The following is a 25105-nucleotide window of genomic DNA, read 5'->3' on the forward strand; positions in this document are numbered from 1 at the left end:
GACAGGTTGTTAATGGCAACCAGAACGGGTATATATATTTGAACCTGCGTGGAGTAGAGAAAATCCCAAATTAATTCAAACTCATTAACCAAGTTCTTGTATTTGTTTTAGTCATTAAAGATGTATGCTGTGCAGCCATTTCTCCCTTTAAAGAACACCTTGAAGAAATCATTAAAAGCCCCAAATTACCACAACATTAATGCCCCTGATGACCTCAGTGACAGCTAGCTGGATAACCACCCCCATGTTGGCAGTTACTAATGTAAATATTAGCTTTACAGCTTTACTGGTGGATACAACAGTACTGTTTTATTAAACACAATTTAGTACCATGAATCAAGTAATTTGGTAAGTCGGCCAACCAGTTTTAAAAGATGTTTTCTGCTGCTCGTAAAATATAAAAATATGCAGGTATGTCTTCAGTATCCCTTTTTTGTTTGCTAGTGTTAACAAACATGGCGATAGATGCCTCATGACCTCACTCAGGTCTTCCCATTTTATTATTGAAAAGAACTGAACTCCGCACAAACTAAATTAAGAAATAAAAATTAAGACAAAGCATAAATGAAAGCTAATGAGCGCCTCGAGTGAGACCTCAGCAACATTTAAAGGAGGATTTATGTAAGAAAGCTGCAGGGAGCGCCTCACTCAGCTCCTCGCGGTCAGCTCATGCTTTAATTACACTCTCGGGGATGCAGTTTAAGCCGGCATGTGCAAATCTTCACACCAGGTCAGAGTGGCGCTTTTCCCTGCAGGGCCTCGTTGGCTGAACGCTGCCATGCTGGAATCAGTGGAAAGTGCCTGGCTGGTGGAAACCGCAGAGTCGCTATAAACAGTGGCCACCAAAGCGTGCCATGCAGCTACCACACCCCACAGCTTCCCTCCTCCTCCTCCTCCTACTGCTGCTGCTGCTGCTGCTCCACCCAGCCCAGCTTTTACATCCCAGCTTCACCCCCAAAGCCGCCTCCTCCTGTTTACTAACACAGGCCCGATTTAAGGAAACAGACCGTAAAATGAGGCAGGTTTTCCAAGTCAAAATAATATTTATTCCACAGGCTCAAAAATACTGCGCAGTATAAATATTACAAAACAGATGAAAAACACAGACAGACGTCAGGTGATTGAGCTCTGTGGCAGTTTTTTTTAATACATCAGAAGATGTTTTATGCTTTCATTTATTAAACCAGCTGAACACGTTAATGCTGAGCAGAACAAAGTCGGGTTTATGTTTCCTATAATAAACTGAGTTCTTCCAGAGGAGTTTGGAGAAGTTCTGGAATTTAAATGTCTCATTTTTATTTTTGGCCTTATTTATTTGAGCTCTGCGGTTTGGAGGGAAACTAAACTGTAATTAGAGCCACATTAATGAGGCAATTAACCCAATACCTCATAAAATGTGTACTGTCATGTTCCCAAAAGCTTTTCAACTTTTAAGTTGCTTTCTCACATGAAGTTTAGTGCTTTTACTTTTTTTCCATGTTTAACACAGCAGGAAGAAATCTGCTTCAAACTACCAGGAATACTCTGCATGGTTTAGGCCACAATCCAACATCTATGGTGCCAAAATCCCAATAAACTATCCCAGTAAGAAGCTGGGACAAACAGGGCGTTTGTGTAGGAAAATGTGTGAGGCTAATCTGCTGAATGGTCTCAATGAGTTAATGGTGTGTTGACCTAAAAAAATAAGACAACGTGAACCATGTTTGGTATTTAACATTAAAGTAGCTGCGTTTCTCTTTTCTTTGTGCTGGACTTAGTGTGGGTGCCTCAGACGCCTCCCCTTCTGCAGAGCTTTCTTCTGAAAAACTGATCCTATCGAAATGTGGGTCATGCATCAGTAAGTGGAATAGGTGTACGACGTCACCCTGACCTCTGTGTAGCCAGGCTACAGATGGCTCTGTATCATGTAAACAGCTTTTCATTTAAGTAAACAAAAGAAAATATTCTTTAGGTTTGGACTCATGAAGTTTTTTTTATTGTTTTATAGAAAGATCAATGAAGCAAATAACCTGTAGAATAATTGATAATAAAGAGGCTTCACTGTGGTTATGATTACCAATAACTTATTTTTCTGTTTCTCTGGATTGCAGCAAAATGTCCAAGCAGCGGTTCTCAAACGTTTTCTCTTGACATGCCTCACAAAGATTCACAACCTACATATTTTTATCAGTTAATACAAAATAAAAAAGTAGCTCTAAAAATTAATCAAGTTTTTTTAATTGGTTGTCCACAGCTTAACAAACAAGGGTTGTACCATCTTGTACAGCAAAAAGATAAAGAAAATAAGCTGTGGAGTAACTGATAAATATAACCTGCAGTGCTAGTTGTGATCCTCTGACTTCGTCTTAATTTAACTTCTTAACTTCCTGGTGAACCACTTTGGCTTAGTCTAAACCAGAAGAAGTTACCGATCTCTCCGTATATGCCCAACAGGTCAAAGATGCAACGTAACTATACCCTAAAAAAGATCCTCATGGTTAATCCCAACTCCAGCCACTTGGTTTTTGTGCCTAAACCTAACCTGCAATTTAACTTGAAGCTGACCCAGCAGTTTTTTTTCCTAACCCTGGCCACTTGTTTTATGTGTCTGACCCTAACTGCCTTTGGTTTGAGGATATCTGGTGCAGTTTCTCATTTTACCCTGATGTGGATCTCCTCCATGTCATCCGCTTCCTCTGGACCTACTTTCAAGGCTTCTTGTTTTCTTTAACGAAGCTCTAAACAGCTCAAATCACTTAAAGTCAGTGGACTGACACGGGAAGAGTCAACAAGATATTTGAATTTTACTAAACCTCACTCAGCACGGTATTTCAGAAAGCCTTTACCCCAGTAAAATTTTCCCATTCTTCTGGAGGATCCTGAGGCGTCATCAGGCCTGAAGAAATAGATCATCTCTTCAAGGAACTCTTAGTCTACTCCACAATCTTCTCCCAGTTGGGTTTACCTGGAAAACCTCCAAAGGATGGCCTCAAGGAGGCCTGATCGAATGTTTGCACCACCACAGCTACTTATGACATAAAGTAGTGGCTCTACTTTGAGCCCCTCACCACATGTTTCAGACTGAGCCAACCTAAGGAGGAAGTGCATTTCTTCTTCTGAGGGGTCACTACCCACAACTCGTAGACATAAATGAGGGTTGGAAAATGGCTGGTCAATCAAAAATGTCATCTTCAGAGTCGGTCTTCTCTTAACCATGATGCTTCCTACACATCATGCTGATCCACTTTCCTATAATCCGTAACATTAAAGCTTCCTCGCAATAACTCTCCCTGAATCGTATGTGTTTGACATAGTTTGAGAACCGCTGCTTTAAAGCACGAGTTAGTGTTTAACCTGGAAACATAATCTGCTCGGGGGAAAATCTGCCTGCAAGTTAAAGAAACCAAACACACCTTTACCTGCTTTTTTATGTGTGTGTTTGTGTGTGTGGAAAAATGAGTAACACGCTACAAGTGCTAATTAGATTTTACTTTTAAACGACTGATAATATTTTCTGGTGTTACAGCAGCAGACTGATGATGAATCTATAGAAGGAAGAACCTGAAACAGCAGAAAACTGAGGGTTAATGTTCAGTCGTTCCTGCGATGAAACAAACGCTGCAACACAAAGACAATTTTCCTTGTTTTGGAAACTTATGTGGATCTGAGACATGCCCACAGGCAGGTACTTCTCTCTAACAAAGTAAACAACTGGGTAACATATTTTGGTTTTGGAGTGTAACATATAAAGCTTCACAGTTTTTTTAAATAGATAGAATTTAAAAATGAATTTGGAAATAGTTCCAGTTGAAGCCAGACGTGAGGGATCACGGAGCGGCTTGGCGGTGCTCTTCGGGGGCTGGTTTACTCCCCCTTTCACCGTTTTTGAGTTTGTTTTTAGAAGCTGGTAAAGAAAAAAAGAGCTTTTAAAACTTGTCTTCCCCCTCTGCCTGCCAGCAAAGCGCCTACAGTCTGAGTTCAGTTTGATTGTCTCCATCCCACAATGAGTCACAAACAAAAAGGAGGAAGTTCGTGTTCCTTTGGTTGGGGGGGAATCCATCCTGTGAGAAATACTGACTTTGGGATGAAGCTCACGCCCTCCGGTATTCCCAAATTGCACTTTATCGTCCACTAACGCTCTTCCTTCAGCAAGTTGCCAAAGTGGAGGCTTTGATGCCTGCTTTGGAGTCCATGTTGGCAACCAGAAGTTTAAGTGTGTCTCCGGATGAGCGAATCAGTTCCCGCCCACTGAAACGAACACACAATAAGTTGGAAGTCAGTTGTTGAGCCTTTCGCTTTACCATGATACCATAATGACGTGTTTTAGATTTCTGCTACTTTCTATTTAAAATGTTTATATTTAGAGTCGAAAGATTAAAAATACAAACAGTGCTGCGATTTCCATGATACCTCACATTAATCTGTGAACTGTTTTCTTAGATGTCTTAAGTTTTCTTTATATGATTTTCTTTTTTGTGCTTTTTATACTTTACTTACATGGTATATGTTTTATTAAGCACAGTTTATCATGTGTTTTGCTGTTGTTAAAGCTTTGGTAACAACAACGGCCTACATGACCTGTGCTGTACCTCAATATGGCTCCACTTCCATGATATGTGCTACTACTTAGATCAACCTTTAAAAACTTTGCACTGCTAATCAATTGTACGTTGACGACATCCAAATAGACTTACATCAAACACCGACTCCTCCTGTCCTTAACTATTGCTAGCTAGCTTTCTTTGCTCGGTCTCTCATGTGTTTATGTTGGACTGAGTTTTTGCAAACATCACAATTGCAATTGATATGCCATCTGTACTTTTACACTCACATGCTATATTCCATCCCGACCAGGCTGACACCGTTCACGGCCAGGATTCGATCGCCCGTTCTGAGTTTCTGACATTTGGCGGCCGGGGACTCGGGAACGACTGACTTCACATAAATGCCGCTCATTCTCAGCGGTGTTTTCTACATGAAGACATAAAAACATGACAAAAAAATGTGATAACTTGGAGCATTGAAGGGATTACAACATTTTTATAATTAAGTTATAATTTAAATCTATATGCCCCTCATCCATCCATCCATCCATTCGCTTCCGCTTATCCTTTTCAGGGTCACGGGGGGCGCTGGAGCCTATCCCAGCTGTCATAGGGCGAGAGGCGGGGTACACCCTGGACAGGTTGCCAGTCTGTCGCAGGGCCAACACACAGGGACAGACAACCATTTGCACTCACATTCATTCAAACATTCACACCTAGTGACAATTTGGATTAATCAATTAACCTATCCCCACAAGCTGCATGTCTTTGGACGGTGGGAGGAAGCCGGAGCACCCGGAGGGAACCCACGCAAACACGGGGAGAACATGCAAACTCCACACAGAAAGACCCCGGCCTGATGGTGGAATTGAACTCAGGACCTTCTTGCTGTGCGGCAACAGTGCTAACCACCGTGCCACCGTGCTGCCTTATATGCCCCTCATATTTGCTAAATATTTTTTCATCCCTGGTGGGAGTAGAATTTTGCCATGATGCTGTAAACACATTAGAGAGGTGGTTAGAAAATTTGTTGATTGAAAGTTTGCTGTAAAAGAGGAGTGACACACTGCAGAAGCTCTGCAGTAAAGCAGAAAAAGATATTTAAGCTCCCAAGAGGAGGATTTGTATTTTTATTACACAGCTTAAAAGATGTCTGTCAGAATCAACAGATTAAAAAAATGACATAAAAAGAAAATGGAAGAAAATCAAGCAAATATTGCGGTGTAGGTGGAACTTGTTACATGTTGGTGTTTTCTGATCATTCTGCCAAACAATTGTTTAACTACGTATTTCGGGATAAGCATAAGGAAGCAAACACATCAGATTCAGTTCATTGTAAGAGTTTTATTGTGTTGTAGCACCTTATTTGTCACAGTGTCATTACAGTGTTAAGCACTGATCTGTAGAGTCTGGACTGCAGGAACATTTAGTGATTAAATGAGAGCTTTCAGCCTTCCAGCAGTTTGCAGTCTGAACTAATTAGCGTCCGATCTCATCAGTTAAACACACTTCCTCCTGCCTACTACCGGTACTTTATTTACAAACAGTGATTGTGAATACGTACCGTCCCATCTACGAGTGCCAGCCCGAGACCGTGAGGCCCTTTGTGGAGCTCCACCGCAAACACTTCCTCTCTGTCTTCTTCTTCCTCTGCTGCTGCTTCCTCGTTTCCCGTCTTCCTCCCAACACTTCCACTGGCTAAACAAACACAGACAAACACATCAGATCAAAGAGGCGTCCAGGAGTTGATTCCCACACTGTTCTCCAATAAGTCTGGTGGGTGGAGCTTCTGCATGTACATCACAGACTGAATCTATTTTCAGTCTTTTTCACGCTGCTATAAAAGATGGACGTAGCCACAGTGACGTCAGCCAATGATGCGTGGCCAGAGCGTTAGCTGTTAGGGAAGCTAACAAGCGTTTCACATGACATAATCTGAGGCCTCAAGTGAGCATTAGAGGAACTGCAGATTTTCACATCATTTTATTTTATTTTTGTCCTGAAGTTGCCGCTTGGGGTCGTCCTGTCAAAACACCATCGACAGCAGCCTTCCCCCTCCCCAAAAATAAACCCTGATCCCCCCCCCCTCCTCCCCCACTGTCTGCCCCCCACGCAGGACCTGCCCCGAACAATACCGCTGCCGATTAAGATTCCACGCACCAACCCAGCTGTAAATTCCCATGACGGATCCGCCGCTGCTTTCCTTCCCTGACATCACCTCCCCTCTGTCATCAAACCTTCACCAATCATCACGCGTACCTGAAACCTCAGAGCTAGATGCAGGCGAGCGCAGGACGAATATAAAAACTCTATTTACATAACTTACCGCATGATGCTCAAACGCTTCATTTTATTCATTTGCTTCATTTTAAAAAACAAAACACTGACAACATCATTATTATTATTATTATTATTATTATTATTATAATAAGGACAAAACAGAAGAAAACAAAGTTCTTTTTTTGTTTTTTTGCCAATATTCTTAAAGAAAACTTTTAAAAATAGCTTTCCTTGCAGAATGTGTCTCAGTTCTTATGAAGTTATATTCATGCCACATAAAGTTTTCATGTGATTTTGGAGGTTTTAGAAGCTAAACAACTGAAAAAAATAGCCGTTGGTTGTTATCACATGAACTTGGGTAACCTTAACTTTAACTGTCTTGGAAGGGACAAATTTATCACTTTATCACTCATCATGATTTATTTAATACTTGATGAAAATACTGAAGCGTTCAAATTCCCCTGCAATTAGACTGAACAACAATGGGCTTTTATCATAAAACTGTAAAGAGAAAAGAAAACTAAAGCTTTTCCTCTTTACTTTGGTCTTAGTTTAATTTACAGTTAAACGTTGCAGATTTTAAAATCATATAGGAATGTGCCAATTATTTTCCTTGGAAACAATTTTATCGTTAGTTCATAAAGGCTAAATAAAAATACCAACAACCCCCCCACACACACACATAAGTGCTTATCTGTAATGGAAGAAGGAGAAGCAGGAAATTATTCAAACAGTGGAAGAAATGAACATTTAACATTTAATGGATCCACCTTTATATAAAAGTATAAACGGTGCAGATTAAACTGAGGGATTTCCTGCCCTTAAGTAGAGAGAAGGTGCCAGATGGCTCAGGTCCAGTGTAATCCTCAAAGCTTCTCAGCAAATTACTTTTGTTAAAAGCGTTAAGAGGGAAAACACAAAGCAACAAGTGACCAATGAGAGTAAAGACGTCTGATTAAGATCAACCAAATCCTGCTTCTGTTGGAGCGCTGAGGCCCACCGGGGCATCTGTCAGCGAGCGCCTTAGCACAGGTGATGAAAAGCGTTCCTGAAGGTTCAGATGTGAGGGATCGTTGGAGCAGATCCTCCTTCCTGAATCCACTACAGCACTTTTAACCATTACAGCCTCTGTTTTATATGCATGTTGTGTCTTTGGTGTGTATTTGGTAAATGTCTTGAGGAAATTTTTCTACCTACTTTGGGACTAAAAACACATCTTAGAGCTGAAGGCAACAAGCAGCTCCAGTGGCTGTGGCTCAAGAGGTGGCGCGAGTCCCCAACTAACAGAAACCCAAATTTCCCCTGAAGGCTCCACCACAGTGTGAGTGTGCGTCATGCCGTGTTGTCCGTCTTTATATACAGTCTCTGGATGTCGTTATTTTTCACAGTTGGGTCGAAAAATGTTTGAAACTTGGGAATTGACTCATTATTTTCTCAGCGACTCCCTCTCACTCCTACAGATGACCTCATGACGGAGGCGTCCATAAACAATAGGGGTGGGAGAGGAAGCTCTCTTTCCTCTGCACAGTGAACCCACCCTGAGCAGCCTTCCACTTGAAATTCCTGACCTCCAGAGTCAGTAAAAGAAGAAGAGGAGGAGGAGGAGGAGGGCGAAGCCACCTTTATGTGGACAAATATGCAGCCGGCCCACAGGGTCAGGCTGCTAAATACTCCCCTAAAGACTTAAAGGGGGTTTGAGAAGGAGACAAAGGTGGGAGTCACCCTGTGTGTCATCTGAATTAAAACGTGCTGCGTGCCAATGAAGCCAAGAAAGAACTACAAAAATGTGGTCAGGTTGTTGGCATGTGCACCAACTAAGGGGGCTCAATCTTTGTTTTAGTGACTGCTGAACATGTTCTACGCTCACTGACAACCAAAAAACCCACTAAAGCATCTGAGAAGCCAGAAAAACATAAGCTGAGCTCTGAAAATGATTTGCAGTACTGATTAACGCTCATATATTTTCATCAATGGCTTCAGGCCCTCGTATCCCACATGGAAGTTGTTGTGTTCTTGAAACATCTTTACAGCAGAAACAAAATATAAATAACTTATATGACAGTAACTTCATACCAAACTTATGGAAGGTGAATGTTTGTTAAAGCCTGATGTTCAGGGTTCAAAGAGTAGATAAATAGATATTTAGAGCTTTGTTTGGGTTTGTATTTACTTGAGATTCAGACTGATACTTCTTTCCTGATTTGTAGCACACTCTTACCTTTCTTTAGTTGGCGGGTGCCCTCCTGCAGGTCAGCCTCCAGCTCAGCCAGCTCCATCCCCTGTGGGGTGTTGGGTGGCGTGAGCAGGCAGGATGGGTCCAGCGCCAGGCTCTTGTGGTAGCCCATGTCGGCCTGTCCTGGGAGGGTGTTCTGCAGCTCCAGGCTCTTCAGCTTCTGGGCCAGGACGGCCTCACAGCTGCTCAGGTCACCGGGAGGGACTCGGGCCTGAGCTGGTTCCGCAGATGTAAGAGAATCTGGGTCTACCGGGTCGGAGACCGCCTGTTCGGCGGGATCCTGGGCGACTCTGACCGAGGCCGAGGTCGCAGACTGGCTGTCTGTAGTCGTCTCATTGACAGGCTGAGTTTGGGCAAAGTAAAATTAATCAACAGAAGACGCGGAAACATCAAAGTGTCTCATTTAATGCTGTCTCGTTATGGCGCGCAGAGAGCTCGTTACCTGCTCCTCCGCTTCGGGTTCGGCTCGGGTTTCACTGCGAGGAAGCTGGCTGATGAAGTCCTGCAGACGTGCGAGCTGTTCAAACAGCGCCGGCTCCACGATGGGTTTGCCTAGCTCCAGGTGAAACGTGCTGCTGGGCAGGATGAGCGGCGGGTGGTTGTCGAAGCTCTCCAGGATGTCGGCTGCGCAAATGAAGAAGAGGAGAAGGGAAAGTCCAATCACCATCCATCAAAAACAACCTGAACTTCATTACAACTCTAATAAAATTTGATCCTGCATGTTTATGTGGAGCTGCTGGGTTTGGTTTAACGTTGATTAAAAGCAGTACATACACTACAGGCTGTTAAGAAAGGCTTTGCTCACGGGTCACCAGATTGATACCAATTCTTTGTAATCAAGGAGACCAGTAAATTATGTTTTTAATTGTGACGTGCAACCAATCAGTAGCTCTGCAGGCAGCATGTTGCACTAAACCAGAATGGTGACTGTAGAGAGGGCATCAGAGCTGAATCAGGGGCGATCCCCTAGTCACCATCGTTCGCTGCCTACACGGAAAATCTGAAGTCACCACAAATAAAAAGAAATGCAGCTTCATTAAAGCGCAAACTTCTAATACGTCAGCCAAACTGGTGAAAGGTGGTTCTCACAAACAGCTGTAGCTCAGAAGGAGACGTGCCGGCTGAAACATTTTTTTATGGTTACAGCGATAAAAGGGTTGTTTTATCTTCACTTAGTTAAATATTTTGTATCCTTCGCATGATGAATACCTCTCAACAAAATCACTTTGATGGAATCTGGTTAATCTGAAGTTGGAGGTGAAAAAGGTTAGAGTGAGGTGGTGGTGGTGGCTGCGAGTTAACTGTGATTGGTGGAAACAGGCTGACAGGCCAGGATTACTCTCCACCGTACGCCCACATTAATCCTGCCAATGTTCATTTTTTTTCTCAGTTTCAGCTCGTTAAGCGGAGTCTTGCTCCCCCGATGAAGAAGCTTCACTCCAGCAGCTCTGAGTTAGAGTGTAAATCTTTTAACTCTGAAGTTTGCTCGACTTTCTGGAATAGTTTTGTTATCAGTTCATTTGCAAAACTAACAAGATATAATTAACAATTCATTTTTTGAAATAATAATCTTTATATTGATTATTGATTATTATATTGATTTATATTGATTGGCATCTGAAATCCATGTTTTTTTTACATTTATATTTTAACTTTGATTTTTGTTGAGATTGACAGCTTTGGGCCTCCGTAAATGTTACACCTCTACACCTCGACCTCTAAATAAATATGCACAAAACCATGAAAGGAGACGCGCTCACAGCTGCACAGGATAAATACCTGACAATATAGTGAGTATAACAATAAACAGGCGTCGTCAGCTGATGTTTCAGGAATTTCAAGATTGCTTCTCAGCTGCTGAGGAGAGTCTCTTCTTCTCTTTTTGTTTTTTAATCACATTATTAAACCTGCTGCCTGCCCTGTTATTTATAATGACATATTCCTCAGTCAAACTTGTCTGACAACAAGTTTGAGCATGCAAAGCTGCACAACAGGTCGTTCTGATTCCTCCTGAGTGAGGAGTCTGATTACTGCAGTTTGCTGTAAACAAGGTCGTCTTGTAGGGAGGACAAAACTGAAAATGTTTCTAGTAACAAAACAACACTTGCAGTATGAAGAACTTCACAAAAACTGCATTAAAATGCACTTTGTCAGCTCTTTGTCACAGCCTTTTAATTATGAAATCCAAGCAAAAGTAACGGGAACTGTTGATGACAGGAGAATGTATTAGGCAGTTGCATTTATTATTCATTCCCAATAAAAGTTATTACAAAAAAGGCATCACAGTTAGCCAAAACCCAATGTGATGTTTTTACATTTGTAAATATGAAACATTCAAATATTTGCATACATATTAGGGGCATTAGAAAAATATATTTTTTTGTGCTAATTTGCTTAATCAGAAAATGTTGGTTTATTTTTCTGATTGGCAGCAGCTGTAGAACAGCAGCTCGTTCATACCTGCCACGAGTCAATTAACAACATTCTTCTCAAAGGTGCTAAACGCTCTCAATTACAGACGAGGTTTGGCTCTTTGAAGTTTGAGATGAGTCCAAACTCATCGTTTTTCAGCCTGCAGGGTTACTTTAGTGATGGGCCGTGCTTTAGCCCTAAAACAGAAGGTTTTCCTAAACCTGACTAAGATGTTTTTAAGGCCCGAAAAAACCAAAACATAAAGGTCTGACTAGGCCACTGCTAACCCTCCAACCTCATAATGTGACCTTTGCAGGCCTCTAAAATTGATCATTTAGAATCTGTGCATTAAGTTAATCCTTAGAACGATTTTAACTGGAAACTGCTCGTTAAATCGACTGTTATTAACTATACTGGGGCCCAAATGCTCCAAGTGTCTGTTCCAAAAAAAAACAAACAATCTCTGAGTAGCACTGAGATTTAAAAACACTTCAAATTCTTTCAGTTACAATAAATCGATCAGTGTGGCTGTCCTCTGAGGTGTTACAATAAAATAGAGAGAATTTATGGGGCTATGACTCATGTTAGTAGTAAGAAGAAAAACTTGACATGACTTTGAAAGCATTAATATAACTTTGGATGTAGCAGCAGCGAGGTTTGGAGGGTCGCTGAGGTCAGACGGGTTGACTTACAGTGCTGTGCTTCCTAAAGAAATATGGTTAGGCTCACATTAGCAGAGGGAAGATTTATGAGAATTGGAGGATAGAATGAAGGTTAACTTGTTCTCAGGAAAAGTGCATGTAGAGACTCAAACACCATAATATGGCAGGAAGAAGACACTGAGAAGGACCAAACTTGAGCTAAGAAAACATCTGCGATGATCCGTCCACAACAGCAATTCTTTCTGAAGCATTCAAATATTTGGTGTTTGGGACACTGTGAGCCCGTGGGCTGTAGTTACACAGAGAACTAAAAACGTGCTGCACACGAACAGAGCTGGTAAAAAGCCGGACAGGCTAAAAATGACCACAGACGGGACACAAGGCTGCTACGTCATCATTCAGTAAGTCTGTTCTTTACCCGTTCTGAAGGCGTCCTCTGCATCACCCAGTGACGGGCTCCATCCGGGGGGGCAGGCCTTCCCAGAGTTGTACTCCCTCAACATGTGGTGAAGCTGGGCGGGTTTCAGAGCAGAGAACTCGGTCCTGAGAGAAACCCAGGATGCCTGGAAGGACATAAAACGACAAAGAAAAGACAAAAACATCAATAAACACGAGGCAAAGCTCCTCTGAAGCTCTTCATGGGTTAAAATATGGGTTCATAAAAGAATTTCCCTGATGCTTTAGTTTTAAGTAGGAGTCATAAAAGCTCCTTATTGGACTGTATTTTTCCCATCATGCTTCCATATGAGCAACTCTCTCATTTACATGCAAAGTATTCTAAACTAACTAGATAACATGCAAACAGGAAGCTGTGGTAACACGGCCTCATAGGAAAAATGTGTCCACAGTAGCACTTAAAGTTTCAGTTTTTCTTGTGTTTACTCTCCAGTGAGAGGTGCGCGCTAAGTTTCACTAATCAACTCGTCCTGCGTGTTCTGTGCAGCGTGAGAACTGTAAACTCGCCTTTATCTCCACACTCTTAGCGGGAAAGTCCACATCGTGAAACATGGTGATCGCCTCACAGCTGCAGCCACTCAAGCACACTTAAGACAATATTTGATCTTTTGATGAGTGCAGCAGTATAAGGATACAGGTGAGTCACCTGGTTGTGTTATTGAACCTACGGAGTCCAAAAGGATCAAAATTAAATACTTAAAAAAAACATTATCCTTATAAACATTAGTTTAGTTTGTCTTTGTCTTCTTTGTACGATGAGCAGAATCCCAGAAGGAGATGTGCTTGTTCAGCTGCACAGGCCTTAACGACAGACAGACGCTGATAATGAGTGTTTTTCCGAAACATCGGGTGATGTCATCCTGCCAGCTGATCTGAGCTGAGCGTCTGCTGAAGGTAGCTCGAGGACACGGAAACAGGCGAGTCGCCTGGCTGCGTCATAGTGTGTTTGAAGTCCAAAATGATGCAAAATTAACAAAAACATAACCAAATCATACTCAATCATCTTAGTCCTTTTTTATTTTATTATATCCTTTTTGTTTTGTTAGTATGATGACATGTTATGACATCACTCTGCCTGCTGATGTTCCTGAAACACAGAGGATTCCTTCTGCTGGAAGTAGCTTGAGGATATGGAAACAGGTGATTCACTGCATACTATTCATGCATCTGTTACAGGACAAACTTTACAAACATGACACCTTTCATTCGGCCTGCTCCCACTTGAACTACTGAAGGTAAAGACAGTGCTCAGACTTGCTGGGGCCAACAGAAGCTGGAAGCTGCTCGGCCACAGAGACGCCACGCTGAGCCGAGGAGAAGAAGATGAACTTTAAGTTCCGCTTACAAACAACCCAAACTTTAAAAATGTCTCATTTTTAAAGATGTCTGAGATTTAATGTCCCCCTAAAATAAGGCCCTCCAGATGCCATGTTCTCTGGCACAACAAGCGACACCACTTCCCACATCTGGTAATTTACAGCTGTGCCAGCGAGCCACTTCAGCTCTTAGCAGCTCCAGATGGAAAAGCAGAAATCTTCAGAGGGTGTGCCGTTTAGCGGCAGCCACCAAGCGACCTCATGCCAGGGGGGAGGGGCGGCGAGAAGCAGCAACTCCGAGGCAGAAAAGACAAAACGCTGCGCCCGTCAGATGAGTCATGGGTGGTGCTGCGCGTCATGCAGTAAAAACAGGTGTCAGCCTCGCAGTGTGAAACCAGAGTTATGGTTCAATAGTCAGTAAATGTTTCCGTTTTTTAAACTGGGTATATGAAACACAGAGAGTGTACATCATGTTCTTTAATAATCAATAAGTGTGCTGTAGATGAAAGACTTCTTGAGGTTATGCACTGGTAAAAATAATGGTTGTTTTATATGACTGAGGTTATTTAAAGACAAACCATGTGACCTCAGACTGACACAAGAAGGCCTAAATATAAACTCCTTACCCGCCCACCCCTCAGTCAGGGCCAGCTTAAACTGCCCTCGTGTCCTTAAGTAACGTTAACTAACTGAATGACCTTCTAGGTGCTTTGTACCTGGGGAACTTTGCAGGTCCGTTTCCCTTCAGTGGCTCAGTGTTTAATAACATACTAAGTGAGAGCTCAGCTTCCTTCTTAGAGTAAACAGGATCTGAATAGGTAGCTATGTGAACAGCCTGCTTAAGGACGGACTAAAGTGGCGAGCTACCGCAGCACCACACAGGCTGAAGTGTAGACACAAATATGAGCAGGTTGTTCTCCGATTGTCTGTCAGCCTTTAAGATGATTTTTCTCCGCTCTGTGTTTGAACAGCTCCTTAAACGAGGCCTTAACCTGATAATTTCTGAAGTGTTAGTCCGAGCAAACAGGATATCCTCATCACAGCCAAGTGAAGTCAGCCACACCTTCACTGGCAGTGTGACATCAGGGTTTAAAACATTTTAGTGTGTTTACTCTGTTTCCTCATACTGCAGCTGTTCTCAAGGGGACAATAACCACAAAGCAAGAGCGTGCTTCCACAGACAGCACTGGCCTCGGCTCTGCGGCAGTGCTGTCAAACATGTGGCCCGGGGGCCAGAACAGGCCTGACAGTGCGTCTGATTCAGCCCGCTGTATGTTTTCTTTTTTCTTTTAATATGATGTCGGTTATTTTGTGGTAAAACAGAAATCCTTTCTTCTTCTTTCATTTTTTCTGTTGCTTCTTCCCTTTCAATGCTCATTTTCTTCATTTTTCGTTCCGTCTTTATTTTTCTAATTTATCTATTTTCTTTCTTTTTTACTCTTCTCTCTTTTGTTCTTTCATTTCTTTCTCTCCTTCATTTCATTTTCCTTTTGTTCCTTTCTTTGTGTCTTTCCTTTATTCTTGTATTTCCTCTGTTCCTTCGCTTGCTTTTCGTTGTTTTTCTCCTCCCTCTTTTATCCTTCTTTCCTTTGTGTGCCCCTTCCCTTTCCTCCTTCTCTTCTCATAACTGGTTTTTACTCGTCCAGTTTAAGATCAAACTGGTCTGTAAGGGGACCACAATCTAAAATGACTGACACGCTGCTCTGCGGTGTTACTGGTCACCATAATGTTTGACAGAAGGAGCCAAGAGTTTGGAAAATGTAATTGAGCTTTAGATTTCCCCAAAAATGGAAAGTTTTAAATGAGCCAGAAACATTTAACTCGTACACATTAGAGGAAATACTCGGGCTGGCGTAAACATGACTCTGCCGCTCGGCTACACCCGCCTGCGGTAAGACAAACAGGAAAGGAAAAGAGGATGTCCTCTGACCTGCAGCAGGGTTTCTTTGGGTGTGGCCAGCAGATTGACAGCAGCAGAGAGCTTCTGGAAAAACTCTGTGGCCAGATCACCCAGACCGATGCTCTGGATCCAGTCCATCAGCAGGTCCAGGTTGGCCCGGATCTGCACGCCTCGGGACCACTGATAGAACCCAGCGACAGATCCTGAACAACAACAGAGAGAGGACATGAATGATATTTAAGTTTATTTGCACGTCAGCTTTCATTAGAAGTTAAAGAAAGAGAAGCATAAACATTCTCATACATATAAAAGAGCAAAATAAGACAAAATATGAGAAAACAATAAGAAGACAGACTACAAAGAAACTCACAGTTAATATTATATTATGTGCATTAAATGAGAAATAACAGATCTTACCTCTCTCCATGAGGGTGTTGAAGAGCGATGCATTGATGAAGAAGAACAGGTAGGCGCAGAGCTGTAACGCGATGTCTGGATGCACCTGGAAGGCCGTCAGCAGCTTCAGCGCCTCCTTCAGGACCTCCAGGATGCTCTCAAGACCATCGGGCACTCGCAGCTGACCGCTCTCTGAGAAAGGGTTCCCATCCAGCAGGCCAGACAGGGCTGAATACATGCTCTGTGGAGGGGGTAGGAGACATCATGAACTACTGACATGAACTCCCTTTGTTATGCTGTGACTCAAGAAACAACTGAAAGCATGTAATGGCACATTAGGGCCCTCTGAAGGTAAAAACAGTAAAAATAGTGAATTTACAAAAAAGGGCAAATTTAAATACGCAGAAAAACTTGCGTATTTTTTTCTAAAAGGCTAATTTATAAGTAATTACACAAAGAGAGGTGCAACACAAATCACGTGTAAGGTGTGCAGGACATCATAATTCAAAGACAGGAAGGCATTCACAGAGTGAACAGGAAGCCCTGCAGAAAAGCCCGAGGCTCACGGCACAAAGGGCAGCTGTAGAGACATGAATAGCCCAATGCTGCAGTTACACCACAGTTTGACTTATTTCAGACACACATGCGAGTATCTTAAGGGCCCTTTTCTTTCCTGATAAACTAAAGTCTTTTTCACACCGTTTTTGGCTCTCCTAGAATAAAGTCTGTTTTTTCTGCTAATTTGCTCAAAGAATAAACTTAAAGCATAATTTCACGGTTATACTTGCATCTCATTTTGTTCTTGGTGCTTCTATATGTCTCACTGAACAAGAGCACCTGTTGAATTGTTGATCGGAGCCTCTTTTTTTTTAAACTTGTAAATCTGTGCTGTGCCCAGAAAAGCTAACTAAACACTCAAAAATGATTCATACAACATAATCTGTTTATAACAGTTTCATTCTCCCACAGATTTAATGACTGTATGGTAGTGCTATATTTGCAGCATTCATAACCCAAACATGACCCTCCCTGCTGTTTGTGTGGAAAACGTGGGCATTTTTCTGATCTCCTAGAAAGTGAACTCGATGCTGAAAATCTGAGGCTGCATGGCAGCAAGTTTGTATTTACTTTGAGCTCAAAAATCCACCTGCAGCTTGAAGGAAGCAGACTCTACACTGACAGATTTACAGTGTAGATAAATAAACCTGCAAGCTTTTCGTACTGAATACTACCTCGCCGTCAGCTCTTATCACTCCTCGTGCTGCTGCTTAGACAATTCTGCCATTGTTTCACACGCATGACATCAACCGCTGCCTCATCAAACACACCAACACACTCACACAACATGACTAAGATAATGAGCTCAGACACGCTGACAGAGGCCGTAACCCTGCATGCCTGAGGCAACAGGTCAGCTGATAGTTTACAGTGAAACACAGCAGACCTGCAGGTGTTGAGCTGGGCTGATGGTTTAAAATTACTTTCTGTGCACATAGACGCCTTTTTTCTGCTTCTTTAACACATTTTTTCCACAGTTTTATTTACAGTGTAGTCACAAATAGCTTTAGCAGGGAGAAAAAGAAGAACTGAAGAGTCATACTTCACAGGAAATTAACAAAAAGACCCTTTTTGACTCCTCCTCCCTTCCTTTTTGTCTTTTGGGTGTTTCTCATATGACAACTTGTCTTCCTCTGCAGGAAACAGACTCATAGCCGCTAATCCTCCCTTTCTCCAACAGAAAAACAGTCAAGTGAAACATGTATAAGTAATACATGTCAAGACAATTCAGAGTACATTATATTCTCAGTAAAGGTGGAGCTGAGTGAATACAGAGCCTCAAAAGTGATAAATTAATGTCTGACAAACAAAACACTTTATAAGACTAAAAACATACAATAAGAGAATTATATTTTCAGAAAGTCATTCGAAATATCTTTGAGTAAACAAAACAGGACAGGCTGTTCCTGCTTCCTTCCTCAGAAGTTGCAGGGTTGTGGCGGTGGTGCAGTTTCTACTCATAAAAATCCTCAACATCCCAGACTGGTTTCAGATTTGTAAAAATATGCTGTCTGGCATTTTATCTCTAAGAAGGCAATGATTAAAGTTAAAAACAACTGAAATTCCAACCCCTCCCCCCTTTTTAAAATCTCTAACATTAACATATGAGTTGTAGTGTCTTATGCTCAGATTTAAGGTGGATTATCTTTCTCTGTCAGTCTTCCACTGCTAAATTCTTCACATTTAATGTTTTCTAAAATAAAGCTCAAACACCCAATCCAATGAACCTTAATCCACCATCATTTTGGAGTGGACAAGAGCTTTAAATGTTTGTGCTTTAATGTTGACTGGATTTGGTGTAAACCAGACAGCCTTAGAGTGCCACTTCAGCCTGGGAAAGTCACATAAAATCAGCCTAGGAGTGTCTCATCAGGCTGTAAAACTACAAACCCGACTGCTGTCAAATCCAAATCCAGACACAAGATGATTCCCAACATTCACAAGTCTAAATCAAAGAGTGTGCCCAGAGGTTTTAAGGGTTTAGAATAAATTATCTTCCTAACATCTGTCAGTTTCTCACGTTTCCCTTTAAAGTATCTTGTGGTGTTCCTCAGGGCTCTATTTAAGGGCCATGTTTTTTTTATCCATCCATTTTATTCTTTTTAACCCTTTCAAGCATAGTGGTCACTACAGTGTACAGCTATTCAAAGGCTGTTTTCTTGTATTTGATGATATACTTGCACATAAACACAACGCAGAGTGAATATTATTTGTGCGTTTGTCAAATTCATAAGTCAAAACATATGTTGTCCACCTAAGTGTACATGTATAAAACGCTCTGAAAAGTACATATTAAAAAAAAAAAGAGTTCAAAACTCTGTTTTTCATGCCTGAAGATGAATAAAAATACTTAAGAAAAAAATCCTGATTGAGGTTGTCATAATTCATGCATGAAAGGGTTATGGTCACGGGGATGCTGGAGCCAGCTGTCACAGGGATGACACAGACACAGTCAGCCCATTACCCTCACATTGACACCTTCTGGCGATTTAGAGCCGCCAATTAACCGAAGATGCAAGTCTTTGGACTGTGAGAGAAAGAGAGTACCTGGAGTGAACTCATGGGAAGAACATGCAAACTCCACACAGGAAGGCTTCAAACCATGCTCTCTAGCTATGAGGTCACACTGCTAACCACCGTATCCCCGTGAAATAACAACATAGAATTCATGCCTGAGACTATAAAGACCTAAAAAAACTGTTTGTAATAGATGCATGTGGACATGTTGTTAAAGTCTGTTGGTTATCACATCTTAATCTGAAGTTGAATCTTACAGTTACAGCTGCATATTTTTAACTTGGGCGGATGCAGATTTACCACTTTTGGCTTTGCATCATTGGGCGTCTTTGCACAGCAATTGCCAGATATGTTCTGGTCAGTCCTGCTGATTATGAACATGAAAATGTGTTTTTCATTTTGTTTGCTGCATTTTTCTCGACGTTTAATTTTGCTTTTCAAAATATTCTGTCATGTAACTCGAAAGCTGGAGAACATTTTCACATTGTGGGTCTGCTTTTGTTAATCAACAAACCAAAGTGACCCAGAGAGAGAAGACTGTGTTTATGTTGCACTCAGTGGAAAACAGTGTATTTAAGACATTTAAAACATTTTAAAGACCAGCAGACACCATCTAATTATCTTTTTGACAAAAACAGCGACAAGCTGGTTTGCTTTTAATTGTTCAATTTTATGTCAGATATTCTCCATCCACCATCAGCTGTGTCCTGGCTAAAGAGCCACATTTACACTAATTATGTTTTCATTTAGTCTGCAAAATAATAATTCCGCTGTTCATTTTTGTTTGTGTTTAAATCCTCTATAAACCACACTAAAACACACCTGCTGTTCTTTAAAGCGTTTTGCAATGTAGCTTCAACATTAAAGAAAATGCTCACATTGCAGTTCTGGTTTATGTTATTTAACAAACCAGCGTAGCCTCGAGGGAGAGGACTGTGTGTGTGTTTATGTCGTGGTCAGTGGAAAAGACACTCGCTCAGTATCTCACAGGCCTTTCCTGCCTGAGAGTTTGTGTTTCCATTCTGTTATTGTGTTTTCTGTCTGGACAACGCTCAATGAAAACAGAATACGCTGTTTGCACTAGACTTCCTGGTTCATGTGTGACCAACACTGAGATTAGAGAGGCCAAAGGAGATGTGATGTAATTTTTATGTGAGCTCTTTATGTTATCAAGCCAACCTTTGTTAGGTAGTAGACGGTCTGCTGGAAGGTGAACATGATGACTTCCTCCAAGACTGTCATGGCTTCCTCGCAGGCTGTCCGAGTGGATGATATCTCAGAGTCAAGCAGACCTGTAGAGACATACAAATAAGTCTTAACAGCACACACACAAACACAGACAGCGGTGAGAAGGATGAATGCCCACCTTCATCCTCCTGGTCCAGCCTCCATGGCAGCAGCTGTGGGACTTCATGCTGGATGAAGTGCAGCAGTTCGATGGAGTTAGCCATCCACAGCACCAGCGGCTGCAGGCCCGGGATCAGCTCCTTCATACTGAGCAGCTGCAGCTGCTCCGACTGCTCGTCGCCAGAGCTCCTGATATAAAACAACCAGTGGGAGATTAGATCTGAAGCAAGCCTGAGAAGACACTGTGAGCTGTCTATAAACAGAAAAAGGTTGTTACAAAGACCCAAGTGTCCGTTCAACAAATGTGATATTTATTGTATTTTATTGAACTACTTTAACTTTTATGTTCTTGTGTTTAATGAAAATTTTAATTTACTGGTTTTCTGGATAAATAAACTCCATCTTATCCTATCCATTCACTCTTAACTTCCCCGTTAAGGTTTAACATTTAACTGATTAGTACTTTGATAACCAGTCACGTGTTGTTTTGGGAGGTTTGAGTTTACTAAACAATTAAATGTGGGATGTTTTAAAAATCAAGCAATTACTATTAATTCTGCAGATTAACTGATATTTAAACTTACTATACGTATGTTTTGCCTCCAACATGACAGCCATGCTAGTCAGTAGTCTTTGGTTATCTAGTATAAAAAGTGGTCTCCATGTCTGCTTGCTTCAAACCATTTACAGTTAACTTCCTTTTTAATTTCTGCAAATCAGCAAAATACTGTGCGTGGTTAAGCACAGTTAAACACAAGTTCCTGCTCCACTTCAAGAAGCTGCGTTTTGTCTTTTCCCAATAAAATGAGTCAAAGTTTCTGATTTGTGATGGACTAATTAGTTAACTGACTGAAAGCAAATGTAGGAGGTGTTTTTATGGGTTTGTTATGACTCGCTGTGTTTTCTACTGCTACACAGCTGTTCGCTCTACATGTCATGTAGGTCATATGATCCTTTGGATTCCTCCCTTTTATCGAAGCCCACACAATGACCTCTGACTCAGAATCTGTTGACCTTTGATAGCTTTTCTCTTGCTGAGACAGACAGTTTTTAATTCTCATGATTATTCGTGATCACAACACAAACTTAGCTTTTTGTGCACAACCTAAAATTAAAATAACTTAACCCTTTTCTAGAGGATCATGTTAGTTTCATTCAGAAAGTATAAGAGGACATATATCTTGTACTCACATTTCTGGCTGGATTGCTGCAAGTTCCTTTGTCTTCTCCTAAGGGGGACAAAACACAGATAAGACATTATTTCATGGCTGCTTTAAGTTTACTAATGGGATGTAATGGGATGGAAAGCTGCTGTCAGGATATCCGAACATAAAGCAGTGTCAGTTTTGCTACTGAAAAGCATGGATACAGGCATTTTTGGCCTTATTGCACATGCAATAGGAGTGGATGACCATTTAAATGAGTCATACAGATGTGATTTGATAATGTTTGTTGCACACAATTTACTGTAAATTGTACTAAATTTTATTCCCCAAAAAGTATGTTTTATTTTCCGCGTGATGCAGCTGTGACAGGAATGTTGATTTCTTTGGAAAGCCAGGGGAAGTTGTTATCAGAATGAGTGCGTAATTATTGTAGATGGAAGGCTCAAAGCTGTGAGCAGTGCCTGGGCATTTGGTTCTGTCCTGCAGCTCTTCATTCAGTCCTCAGTGTGAATGTTTAGAGTCAAATCTCACATATTTCAGGTCCTTAAAACTGAACCTAACAGAGCAGAGATCAACTGAACCTGATAAAGAGCGTTACTTACAAAGTATAAAGGCAACCAAATTACTTTTTCTAGTATTTAGTGACAATTTCTAAACAAAAATTGCTCCATAATGGAAACTGCAGAGCCCACAATAGCATCTGTGTGATTTTTCTCAGCGGTGCACACATACACAGAGCTCTGCGACATCAAAAATGGACTTTAAAACTTCTTCTAAATCTTCTTTCTAGTATCAGAGCTGTTAGATTTTTAACCTTAACCTTTTTAACCTTATTATCACTCTCACATTTGAAAACCCTAACCCCAAGCAAAAAAAGAAAAAAGAAAAAAACTGACTGGAAACCCAACTGCCAAATAATGCTTTGGTCATTAGATTTAACGTGCTGCCGAGTTTTTGTCCTTACCCATGTAATGAGCTGGATCTGATTGGACAGCTGAAGCAGCAGCTGTCTGAAATGCGTCAGCTCAAATGTGGAGGCTGAGTGCTGGATGCAGAGACTCAGCAGGAAAGCCGGTGTCAGCTTCGGTTCATTCCCACTGGGGTCCAACATGTCCAGGATCTGTTGTAGGACTCTTTCCTCCTGGTCGAGTTCATAGCTCAGCGAAGCCTCAGTGCCCTCCAGGTCTCTCCAACGAGGAGGTAAAGGCTTCCTCTGGAGCTTTTTCCTAGCCACCAAGGAGCCGCATGAAAAACAAGAGGTCTTTGAGTCAGAGTTTGGGCAGAGTCTGGTCATCCAAGGAGGCGTGTGGAGTGATCCTGGTTTGCTTGTAGGATCCTTAAACATGAACAAGTAGTGTTTCCCCAAGCCAACCAAATCTCCTGGATTCAGTTCAACCTCCTCTTTAAGGAGTAAACCATTTCGGGTCACGGGAGCTCCATGAAGGGGCTTCAGCATCGTCAGCGCCTTTCTGTGCTCTCCTCCTGTGGAAGTTTGGCTGTTAGAGTCCAGTCGTCTGACACAGCAGTGCTGTGGTAACACATCTGGAGCAAACAGGAGGATGTCCACCTTCAGCCTCTCCTCATCTTCTCCAGTGTGATGCTCCCTGCAGCAGCCAAAGATGGTGGTGGTCCCACTCATGAGATAGATGACAAAATCCTGCAAAAAAAAAAGAAAAAAAAAAGAAGAAGACATTTGTATCAAATGTTTCGCACAATAAATTCAGCTGCAAATCTGGCAGATCAACTGCTTCGGTTTCCATTGTAATATCCCCCGTTTACGCTGGTACGCGCCACCAACTCCTCCTGGAGTGATCTTTGGTAAGCTCTAACTGAAGACCTTGGCAATATTTAACTGTGAAGCCATATAAGTTAGGTTACAACTTCTATGACACAAGAAGTTGTAACTCAAATATACTTTATCCAATCTGGCATAAACTTTTCATTTAATCTGCCAGTACTGACTAAAATGTGATAAGCACAATCCAACATTCATGACTTTGTCACTGTGGGTTCCGATCAAGCCATAGGAGTAGTGGGTGTTCTCTAATGCCACCTATTGGGCACAGGAAGTGATTTGTAACTCGTTTGTGGAACTGCCAAAAAGAGTCCAACAGTTTTAGCTCTTCCTTAAATCACACCTGTACACAGAAAACTGATGGTGGATGGAAAGCAGTAAAAAGACTCTTATTCTCTGTTTATCTGCACAGGTTTTGGCTGTGATTACAGTAACGAGCGCAGCTCTTTGCGAGTGAAATGCTCTCGCTGTTGGACTCTGTACCACCAGCGAAGACTTCCTGCTGTGTCTTCCATGACAGCAACAACACAAGCTTTCATTTTGCAGCCTTAATTCTTCCTCTAATGCAATTCTATTCTTCAAGCAAACATTCATTCAAAGTAGCAGTCAGTGGGAAGCCTGGGATTGATTTCCTTGTGTAACACTTTGGAAATAAACCAGGAGTGTGCGTGCAAGCAGCAGTAGGATCATCTGGTAAAAGTACAACTTGAACTGGCAGAGCAAGGCAGGACAGGAATGGAAGGGCTTATGAGCGAGACGGTGAGGACCAGGAGCTCAGGGTCACCACGTTAAGACTCTTAGTCAGGCGATGATAGCCTATCATCTCTGCTGCCTAAAGCCAAGCAGCCTCAGCGTGAAGGCAGGGCTACAACAGCATTCATATGAGAGGGTGTTATTGCTTTGTTACTTTTAAGATATAAAGGCTATTTATAGACAAAATGATTAATAACTGGGATGCATTGCTGTAATGGGTAATGGTATCAACCAATATTCCACCAGTCAAACAATATTCCACCATCAACCAATATTCCACCAGTCAAACATATGCTGACTCCACCATCCTGACTGAAACACACTCAAGCTTGCTTAAAAACGCAGCTCATTCAATAACAATAAAAAGTTAATGGGCATCGCGCCACCGCAGAAGTTGCGGCTCAGCATCAAAACTCTCTCTCCAATGAAATAAATGCCAAGGAAAGCCAAATTCAGTTTTGTTTCTTTGGTCTCCAACAACACAGTTTCAAAAAACAACCCAAAAATCAGCTTTCAGTTCCTGTTGCACGACTGCTGGTCCGCCACAGACCCGCCTCGTTCCTTTGCTTTGGCTTTGGGTCGACCCATTGTTGCAGAGTAAGATTAGGTCGGCTGCAGCTCTCAGTGTGCTGCCGTGCTCCCAGCATCCTGCTCAGTCAGCAATCCCCAGCAGCGGGGATAAAAACACTGCGAGAAAGAGCTTCCTGTTCCTGGGAATGGGCTAAAGCCACAGCGTGCTCTCTGGTTTACTGTGCAAAAGAGATTTTTAAACAGGCGATGTTGACAAGGAC

At 41.9% G+C, this 25105-nt stretch overlaps 1 protein-coding gene across 2 annotated transcripts in view; it reads right to left on the reverse strand.

Moving 5' to 3' along the window:
• Positions 1-1023: 1023 nt before the first annotated feature.
• radil2a (Ras association and DIL domains 2a) overlaps positions 1024-25105 on the reverse strand; it is a 30087-nt gene continuing 6005 nt past the window's right edge. Inside the window, exons 5-17 of one of the 2 annotated variants that reach the window (XR_003272178.1) lie at positions 22731-23423; positions 21792-21829; positions 20620-20789; positions 20433-20545; positions 16200-16419; positions 15813-15985; positions 12529-12673; positions 9479-9660; positions 9022-9379; positions 6088-6221; positions 4811-4950; positions 4058-4227; positions 1024-3540 (exon numbers count right to left, since the gene is read on the reverse strand). Coding sequence is in view for 1 of the 2 variants with exons in the window: in XM_026164063.1 (XP_026019848.1) it covers positions 4125-4227; positions 4811-4950; positions 6088-6221; positions 9022-9379; positions 9479-9660; positions 12529-12673; positions 15813-15985; positions 16200-16419; positions 20433-20545; positions 20620-20789; positions 21792-21829; positions 22731-23423 (2469 nt within the window). In the remaining variant the exon portion in view is untranslated. Of the gene's footprint in view, positions 4228-4810; positions 4951-6087; positions 6222-9021; positions 9380-9478; positions 9661-12528; positions 12674-15812; positions 15986-16199; positions 16420-20432; positions 20546-20619; positions 20790-21791; positions 21830-22730; positions 23424-25105 lie in introns of both variants that reach the window. The other variant, XM_026164063.1, reaches the window with a different exon arrangement.

Source organism: Astatotilapia calliptera, chromosome 4 (genome assembly GCF_900246225.1).
Source record: "Astatotilapia calliptera chromosome 4, fAstCal1.2, whole genome shotgun sequence".
In the NCBI taxonomy this organism is placed as follows: Eukaryota; Metazoa; Chordata; class Actinopteri; order Cichliformes; family Cichlidae; genus Astatotilapia; species Astatotilapia calliptera.